Source organism: Dipodomys ordii, unplaced genomic scaffold (genome assembly GCF_000151885.1).
Source record: "Dipodomys ordii isolate 6190 unplaced genomic scaffold, Dord_2.0 Scaffold55, whole genome shotgun sequence".
In the NCBI taxonomy this organism is placed as follows: Eukaryota; Metazoa; Chordata; class Mammalia; order Rodentia; family Heteromyidae; genus Dipodomys; species Dipodomys ordii.
Genome location: NW_012267271.1, coordinates 6,253,632 through 6,263,414, shown reverse-complemented (window position 1 = coordinate 6,263,414; position 9,783 = coordinate 6,253,632). Strand labels below are relative to the sequence as shown.

The window sequence follows — 9,783 nt, the reverse complement described above, 5'->3', positions numbered from 1 at the left end:
TGAGTGCTGTCACTCAGCTCTTCAGCTCAAGGCAAGTGCTCTACCACTTGAGCCACAGCACCACTTCCAGTTTTCTGGTGGTTAATTGGAGATAAGAGTTTCATGGCTTTTCCTGCCTGGGCTGGCTTTGAACCGCAATCCACAATCCTCAGATTTCAGCCTCCTGAATAGCTAGGATCCTTATAGACGTGAGCCACCAATGCCCAACCATACTCAGCTTTTATTTTTTGGTTGGTCGTGGGGCCTGAACTCTGGGCTCGGGCACGCTGTCCCTGCACTCTTCAGCTCAAGGCAAGAGCTCTACCACTTGAGCCACAGCACTACTTCCGGCTTTTTTCTTTTTTCTTATGTGGTGCTGAGGAATCGAACCCAGGGGCTCATGCATGCAAGGCAAGCACTCTACCACTGAGCCACCTTCCCAGACCCTAAATGAACATTTAAGAGCACAGAACTAACTAGATGAGAACTAGGGCAGGGCCCCAGATTGATGCTGCAGTTTCACTGGAGATGTGGCTATGTGATGGCACACTAACGGTCCTGACAGCCTTAGGGCCATGATGGCTATGTGCCAGGGGACACCTGTCCCAACACATGCAGGCACACGCTCAGCATGTGCCTGCTGAATGGAGGAAGGCCTCTCTTACACGGGCAGAGATTTGGAGGGGAAGCTCAGCATCCATGTGCAAGGCCAGCCCCAGAGGGGAAGCTAGATGAGGTAGCCCCAGGAGGATGAAGGCCCCCCTCACCCCCCCAGGAGGATGAAGGCCCACTGCCCCACCCTTTGCCCGCTCAGGAAGATGAAGGTGCTGGGAGGCTTACACACCTGCAGTTGCTTAATTGTTTCCCCTCCTTTGCCAATGACCAGACCCACTTTTGATGCAGGGATAAGGATCTCCTGGACTGTGCTGTTGCCATCGATGTCGTTATGAAAGCCGGGCCCATTCCGACAGCGGTCCACAATCTGCCCCAGGAGTCGTTTGGCTTGTCTTTGGGAGGGGAAAAAACCAAGGAGAACCAGCATTAAATGGGTGCCTGAGGTCAGCGAGGAAAGGCAACAGCGCTGGGAAAAGCACGAGGACTCAAGGCAGCCTCAATCAGCTCCAGCTCCTGCCCCACAACCTGGGAGGTCTCTGCGCTATCCACCATGTTTCTGGGCTGGAATTTAAAAGCAACGCACACCACAACACCGCTGTGTCCACACAGGGCAGGCTACAGACAGACGCCACGCTCTACATGGCTGCCTGGCGCTGCCTCCCGCTGGAGTGTAGCTGCCCTGGTGGCAGGGAGCCCCCTCTTACCCCTGGGTACATCTCTCTGCCTCCCAACCCAGCACAAGCCCCTCACAGAGTACAATTCAGTATATACTTGTTCAACAAGGGCAAGAGGGAGAGGGGGAGGGGAGGGAGAGGGGGAGGGGAGGGGGAAGGGGGAGGGCAAGCGCGCAATGAAAAAGACGGGAAGAAAGCAAGCAAGGGTTAGTAGTTGTTGCTCCAACGCCACCAAACTCCAAATTTCTTCTCCATGACCAATCAAACTGTCCTATGACTCTCAAGCTACAGCCAGGAAGGACAGCGTCATTTAAGAGACGAAGGAAGGGGGGCAGGGCCTCGCCCTGCTGTAGCTATGCACTCGCAGCAGCCCGTTGGTGCAGCCCGTTCACAGTAGGACCCAGGGCTTGGCTCAAAGGCCATGCGACTAGCATTCACGTCTGTAAGATATATGTTAGAAGTGTGACCCAGCCTACCAATGTTATCTGTTGGGCCAATTTCTTTTTCTGCACCAGAATCTTCCCTGGCTGTTGGTTATTTGGCTGCCTTTCTCCATCTCTGAGACAGCAGGATCTGGCTACTGAACATCTGGCTGCAGTAATGCCCACTGGAGAAGAGGGAGATAGCCTCCCAAAGTCACAGTCCTGGCGACTCAAGCCCTCTGGCAGGCGAGAGGTAGGGACGGTTAGAAGAGTGGCAGGAAGAAGGAGAGGGGAAGCAGAGGTTGCCTTCTCAAGTCGTGAGCCCTCGTGTGCAGAATCAGCTTCACAGCCTTTCTCCACTGCACAGCTTTTCAGCATTTTGCTGGTGGACTAGATTAACCTGCGCTGGAAGAAAATATCGCGACTCCAGCAGACCCATCCAGCTTGCCCTATAATGCACACCTGCCAGCCACAGTTATTCTGGTTCACCGCTTGCAATGTTACAGCAGAACAAGAGAATTTAAACTCATCTGGACTCCCCGAGAAATGGAAACAATAAAACAACCCTACCTATTGAGCCAGACATAATCTCAGCACCCTGTCTGCATGTACAACACCACGCTAGATTGAAAAGGGGAAGTGAGCTGCCTCGACTCAACACTCCACCCCCAGAGGGTGCTTGGGTTTAGGAGGCCTGTGTCTGGCACAAGGCTCTGAGCATCTGCATATCACCACAGCAAAGAATGCCAATGCTGTTACAAGGGCTCCAAAAAGTCAAGACACCTCTGCGCCAGTTCCACTGGCCCCTAAGTGGAGTGAAGGCAAGAATGGCTTCATTTGGCTCAGAAATATCAGAAAGTAAGAGGATCAGCCCAGGCAAAGATGTGGTGCCAGGGTTCTCTGTAGCTCACGAAGTGACAGGCCCTCACGTGAAGGTGGTGTTAACAAGAACAAATCAATTGGCATGTGGATGGGCGAATGTCCGCTCCCGAGACCCTGGTTTATAAAGGGGATGCATGACTGCTGTGGGGCATTCTGCAGGTTTGGAATAAAGGCAATACCTTGTGTATTTAAGGCAAGAGAAAAGCCCCTGGCGTGGCAACCTCCCAGATCTCTTTCCTGTTCGAGTGTTGGCTGTGTGGCCAGACCGCAGCACACATCAACAGGGTTCAGTAGCGGTTTTGCCCTTCCATTGCTCCCCACTTGGGGAAGGAGGAAAAAGAGTGAAAGGAAAAAGTAAATAAAATAAACTTACTCAATACTTTCTGGGGTTCCGGTAAGTACACAGGGCCTCTCTGGAATCCCAGAACTCTCTACAAGAAGAATCAAGAAGATGAGGTGTGTTGGTGGGCACCGGGCAGCTGGGTGCCAGGTGTGTTGGTGGGCACCGGGCAGCTGGGTGCCTTTGCCTCTGTGTGCAGGCCGTCTCTGCGCTGTCCCTGCAGCTGGTTCCTACACCAGTCGCACTGGAGTCCAGGCTCCCTAAAAGCCAGTGTGCCTGCTTTGTGCGGGGACAGCAGAGGAGCGAGCAGCTCCATCCTAGCTTCTCGGGCAGCGGGGAGGTCAGGAAGCACAGGTCTGTGACCCACCCAGGGGCTACTAATCCCCCAGCCACCTCGCCTTTCCTCAACTCCTCCACTTCTAAAGCAGGCTTCCAATAGCTCTGAGGCACACTAGAGAGGAACCGAACGATCAACACATTGGGGTTCCCAGTTACTGCACGAGCACCTCAAGAGATCAACAACGGCTCTGTGCCGCTGGTCCCAGGCTGCTCAACAACACTGCACACCATGAGTTCACTCATTTCTCAAAACTACTTCTCTTAATCCTTCCTCAAAAACTTGAAAGAGAGGCTGGGGATGAAGCTAACTGGTAGAAGTATTTGCCTAGCATGTGAGAGGCCGAGTTCAATCCCCAGCACTGCCAAGAAAACAAACAAACAAAAAAACCCAAGGGGGAGGGAGGAAGAAAAAACTTGAAAAGAGAAAATAGCTCAGGCAGTCACTGTCTTTTTAAACAACAGCATGTCATTAGTCAAATGTTCTCCAGACTCCTCTCCAGTGAAAGAGGTCAAATTCAGATGAGACCATACAACTATAAATAAAACAAAACACTTTTTTTTTTTTCAGTCTGTCTCCTCCACAGCCATGGCCAAATCTGAGCCTGGTCGGAAGGTCCTGAAGCAGCCGGAACCCACACGGGTCCTATTCCCTAAGGGGGGGGGGGGGAGCCAGCGTGCAGCCCCTGGGAGTGACTTCAAAGCTACACGGCTCCTGCAGGCCCCACTATGTCTGGCATAACATTCTGGTGCAGAAAACCAGGTCCTAGATAGCAGGTGTTCAGAAGGGGCACGCCTGGCCACAGAGCTGCAGAAGTCCTACCCAGCAGGCAGGTGGATGCTGTGTGTCTGGGTTGGCTCTCGCTCTAGTTCTCCCATGGTAAGCCAACTGCAGAAGTGCAAGGAGGACACCGCACATACTTACCCCAAGCCCCACACTGCTGAACGACAGAAAAGCACTAAACCTGGAACATTGTGCAAAAGACTGATTTCTATGAAAGTAAGAGCTATCAGTGAAGAAGCCCTTACCTGAAGCAATCTGAATTTTGCAACCAGATTCTGCCTGAATCCGTGAGATCTGCTCACCTCCCCTGCCGATAACTGCAACAAATTGAACAGGGTCAGAACATGCCTTTCATTCCATGTTCAACCACGCATAAGTGACTCAATTAACTCAATAAACATCTGCACCCGGCTCACTGCTCACTACAAATCCAGTGGGCCTTGTGGGCAGATCTCAACTCTTTGGGCATTACACCAACAGAAAGCCCATGTGAGACACTGCAGACAGAGCACTTGGACTGCTGGGGAACTGGGCCCAGACTCCATTACTCTGCCTTCTCCTTGGCCTAGGGAGAGGCTGCAGTGCTCCACAGCTGTATAGAACACGTGAGAAGCATCCTACTAAATCGCTTCATGAGATATAAAGAAAAACAAACAAAAACAAGACAGAAATTAGGGAAAAAGAGGTACTGTAAATACTTACTAAAGCCCACCATTTTATCAGGCACTTTGAATTCTTCTGTTATTACTGCCCTAAAGACACAAAACAAAACACCATTTTGGAGGGGAAAAAAGCCATATAGAACACAGAATTTTATAACCATTTTAGAACTTCAACTTTCCCATACTTGCAATGAGGCATGACAAAGACTTAAAAGAATCATGCCAATTTGGCCAACGACTCGTAAGCATTGACTCAATGTCATTAAGTGATCCTTTGGGTTTCCTTAAACCAGCTCCTCTTTTTCTTCGAGGGTGGAGAACGTTTTTTCTGGCCAAAGGCCAAATTAGCACATGACATTTGCTGGTACTGAAGATTACGTTGCTCTGGAAAAGCTCCCAGACCCATGACGTTTCAAATCCCACTGTGGTTGCCTTGGCAGGGCCAGACCAAATGATTGTGGAGGGCTTACGTAGCCTTGGGCCCGATGTGCCCCACTCCTGACAGTTGCTCCACTCCTGTCGGTTGCTCTGTACACCTGTTAGGCCCTCTCTCCTGCATCGGCCATCTATCCCAGAACACTAGAGACCCTGCAGGCTTTGGGGAGGTGTGCAGGCGGTTTATTATGTCATCTTCCTCTACCTGAAGAGGTAACAACTTTTCCTTAATACTTCTGGTTTCCCCATCTTTTTATTGTTTTCTGGTCTCCTTTCAATTGATCTATGTCTCTGAAGAAAAAAAGGTGAAATGCTTCAAATGAACAGTATGCAATGAAAGTCTAACCAGTGTTGACCAAGACAGAACAGTCGGCTCCCTTACGCTGAGAGGCACTTCTTCTGTCAAGCTGCATACCATCCATTATGTTTTTGTTTTGTTTTTTTTTTAAACCACTGCACTGGCTCTTTCAACAAACCCTTGAATTTGCCATACAGTGTATTGTGGACAATATCCAATTTGCCTGACACCCCAGAAAGCAATTAAATCTAAACATTTACCTTAGGAGGAAGCTAAATGCAAGTAGTTTTGGGGGAAAAAAAGGCAAGCATTTTTAAACATCTTTCACACAGCTGGATTTTTACCCATCACAGAAAAGACTGAATAAAGTGCATGTTTTTTAGAGGAAATGCAGCACTTACAAGAAATGCAATAGCATAAATAGCATTTGCCACTGATCACAGTGATAGAAGCAGACAGTCTTTTTGTGTTTACATCCTCAGGCTTGTGTACAGGTGTGCCCTCTCTCTCTCTCTCTCTCTGGTGTATGCATCTACCTTAAAAGCAGGCAATTCTTGGCTTCCTAGTTAGTGACACTGTGATGCCAATGCTAGCTCTGGCTGTCTAACAGGCCGAAGCAGGCCGTACCTGTGCACTGCTGTCTGTCAGGGATGACAGCACTCCCGTATGTGTGGCTGCCGTGCGCGCGCGCGCGTTCTTACATGCACGGCACACAGTCTACTCTCAGAAGGCATTACAGGAAACTGACTAGAGGGCCTCCAATAACCACAATGGGAATGTCACAGAGCTCGGCAGCATCCTGGCCTGAGAAATAAAGCTGACAGATGCTCTGGGGAAGAGATGCACCAGGATGATCTCTCCGGCTTTCTGGAAGAAAAGGCTCTGTTCTAAATGCAAGGCTAAACCTTGCTCATCTAATGCTCTAGGCACACACATTTTGGAAAGTAACATCTTGACTAATTATAGCTTATTTAACAATATAGTTTAATAGGAAAGAGTCTGATACTAGCAATCTTGTTTCAGTTACTGCAATTCATTAATTAACAAAAGAAAGCAAACAAGAAGAAAAGCAGGCTATAACTCTGGGGTAACTGACAGCCTCTGGTGACTTCTTGAAGAGCACAGGCAGACCTGTGGCGCTGACGGAGCCGCCACGGAACAGAGTCCCTGGGGAGAGTGGCACACTTCCTTCTTTTTAGGATGACCTTCAGACCTCAAATATCCTGTCTTCCAGGATGGCCTTTTCTTTTTCTTTTTTTTGTTGGTCGTGGGGCTTCAACTCTGGGCTTGGGTGCTGTCCCTGTGCTCTTCAGCTCAAGGCAAAGTGCTCTACCGCTTGAGCCACAGCGCCACTTCCGATTTTAGAGTGATTTATTGGAGATGGAGAATCTCACAGACTTTCCGGCCCGGGCTGGCTTTGAACCGCGATCCTCAGATCTCAGCCTCCTGAATAGCTAGGATTACAGGCGTGAGCCACTGGCGCCCGGCTCAGGCTGGCCTTTTCAAAATCCTCAATACTTAACAAGGCTATAAGGGGAAATGGAGGCAGAAAACCCATAAACCAACTGGGAGCTTGGCCAAGATTCTCTGGCCAGTCCCTATCACCGAGGTGGGGCTCTCACTCCTGGTCTCCCCAAACCCTGCCCCACTCTCTAGGCCCCAAGACCTCATGTACTTCCTGAATGAAGAGGCTGAGGGAGGAGATTCCTTAGACCCTGGGAAAACCTCTAAAACCAGGTGGGACAATTTCACATTCTCTCCTTTCAAATTAAAAATTTGTCGTCTCCTAACGTTAGGCACAAAAGGGGCGGATTTTTAGCTCTTCCCATCAGTTTGTGGGCTTATGAGGTCCTGGGCGGTCCTGGGAATCTTAAGGAAATCTAGCCTGTGGCTTCCACACTCCCAACCTCTGACTTGCTAACACTCCAGTACAGATGGTGGATCAATAAACAATTAGAAATGATCAATAAATAATAAAACATAACCCACTGCTTACCTTTGATGTACCAGGGCCCCTAACTGGTTACCCACTGTGGCAAAGAGAAAGAGAAAAGAAAAATCAAAGCATTAGCACGGATAAACTAACTTCATCCTTCTAAGAGTTCTTACCATTTCAGGGGGAAGAAAGGCAGGCAGAGAGAAAGCAAACAGTAATTTAGGCTCAGTGGCTGAAATGAATGTGGTATATGATATGAAACAGGAGGGGACATCTTGATCAACACAGTCTCCAACCCAGTGTCCAGCTGAACGCAGGATAAGAAATTGATCTGTGTGTGCACACGCTGTGAGGCCTAAATCCCTCTGACTTCCTACCTCCCTCCTGTTTCAGACCCAAACTCAATGTGAAGGCAAAAAGGGCCCTACTCTCTCTTTTAAAAGCAAATGAGAAGACTTAACCCCCTGGCAGCATTGTTGGGGAGGCTCAGGGCAGCTGCTGCGGTCACTAAGGACCTGCACATATGTTCCTGGCTCCCTAGCACAAGCAGTCCCAGAGAGGACGAGGCCTTCCTCCTCTGGCTTTCTGGATGCTCAGAACACACAGCCGCCTCCCCAGCCCATTTCACAGATGCGGCACTGCCAACAGCCTCTGATGATTAAAACCCACGCTGTAATCACAGTCCCACTACTTTTGCTATGCTGTATGCTTCAGCTTCTCCTCTTTCAGCTATTGATGAGTGTCTCTTTTACCTATCATCAGCAGAAATGATTCTGTGGTGTTTCTCGTTTGGAAAATGCAGCGAAAGAAATACCGTCAGTAGACAACGAAAAAGTATAAAACCCAAACATAATACCTTCCAAGATGCTAAAAAGAGCATTAAAAAATATCTCTGGCACAGTTATTACAAGGACAGACTTGCGAGAATAAGAAGGAAAGGACCAACTGCACTAACTTCAGGACAAAGCAAAAAGGTCTGACACCTGAAATGTAGAACTGACTGCCCTTCTTGCAGCTCAAATGTTACCTGCCATTCTGACTGAACAGTCGCTGGTCATAAAGAGACAGAGGACAAGAAACCAGACCACAACACTCTCAAAGAAAACACTGAGAAACAATGCCAGCAAAAAGTAAATGAAGATACTGAGTTTATTGAAGCTATTGATCCAGAACAAATACTGTATCTCTTCTGGATCAATAGCAGGATAATGGTTTGCAGCCAAAAAGATAGACACTGTATTCTGTTAATCTGCTTATCTCAGGGATAAGAGAATTGATTCTTAATTGACTCTTAAAACTTTTTCTGCGTGTTTCCAGTCTGGACGCATACACTTCCTCATTCACTTCTCTCCCTTAGGAAAGGAATGCTATCAGCTGGGCCTTGTGTGGAGCAGGGCCATCTTCTGATGAAGGCCGGGAGGAGAGAGGAACGCTGAGGACAGAGCACTGTTCCTGTTCGGCAGGAGCTGGCAGTGGAGCTGGGCTCGGTGGCTCACAGCTCCTGTCCCTGCGCTGGGCTCGGCGGCCTGGGCTGCATCGAGGCGTCAAGCACACAAGCTTAGATTTACCAATGGTCTGCACAGCTCCTTGCCTCATGAGAAACCACTGAGGACAGAGAACTGAATGTCTTCAAATGAAGGAGGACACAGGTAGAGCACCGATGCCCCAAGGAGAGCAATGTGGCTGGACGGTGCTTCTTGGCCTGGGGTGCGAGTGAGGATCATCAGACAGTGGTATGTCTAACACGGGGGAGCCCCAAAATAGAGAAATTCAAGAGAACATTCCCAAGGGCTTCTGTAAAGGCCACTCAAAATTCTGTGCTCACCACAAACATGAAAATGCATGGCTATTAGTAGGTGAGGGTCAGCAGCTTCCCTCGGGTGGAGGGGAAAGCAAAGACAAATCTTCCCCACTGTGATCCCTACCGCCGCTGCTTCCCCTCAGGTGGAGGTATGAGCAAGGACCGGCATAACTGCCCCACCTAACAGTGCCCACCTCACAGCTACTCAGGAGCTCAGATCTGAGGATGAGGTTTGAAGCCAGCCCCGGCAGGAAAGTGACTTTTTTTTTTTGGGGGGGGGTGGAGGGAGGCAGTCCTGGGGCTTGAACTCAAGAGTATGGGCACTATCTCTGAGCCTCTTTGTGCTCAAAGCTAGCACTATACCACTGGAGCCACAGTACTACTTTTTGGCTTTCTCTGAGTAGTTTATTGGAGCTAAGAGTCTCACATACAGCCGGGCGCTGGTGGCTCACTTCTGTAATCCTAGCTACTCAGGAGGCTGAGATCTGAGGATCGAGGTTCAAAGCCAGCCCGGGCAGGAGAGACTGTGAGACTCCTATCTCCAATAAACCACCAGAAAACCGGAAGTGGCGCTGTAGCTCAAGTGGTAGAGCGCTCGCCTTGAGCTGAAGAGCTGAGG

General features: G+C 49.5%; 1 protein-coding gene across 1 annotated transcript in view; it reads right to left on the bottom strand.

Annotated features, from left to right (window-relative positions):
* The window catches only part of Fubp3 (far upstream element (FUSE) binding protein 3), a 67,587-nt gene that overhangs the window by 16,412 nt on the left and 41,392 nt on the right, over positions 1 to 9,783 (bottom strand). Inside the window, exons 3-7 of the mRNA XM_013021285.1 lie at positions 7,424 to 7,457; positions 4,735 to 4,784; positions 4,278 to 4,349; positions 2,946 to 3,003; positions 830 to 986 (exon numbers count right to left, since the gene is read on the bottom strand). Of these exons, the coding sequence (XP_012876739.1) occupies positions 830 to 986; positions 2,946 to 3,003; positions 4,278 to 4,349; positions 4,735 to 4,784; positions 7,424 to 7,457 (371 nt within the window). The remainder of the gene's footprint in view (positions 1 to 829; positions 987 to 2,945; positions 3,004 to 4,277; positions 4,350 to 4,734; positions 4,785 to 7,423; positions 7,458 to 9,783) is intronic.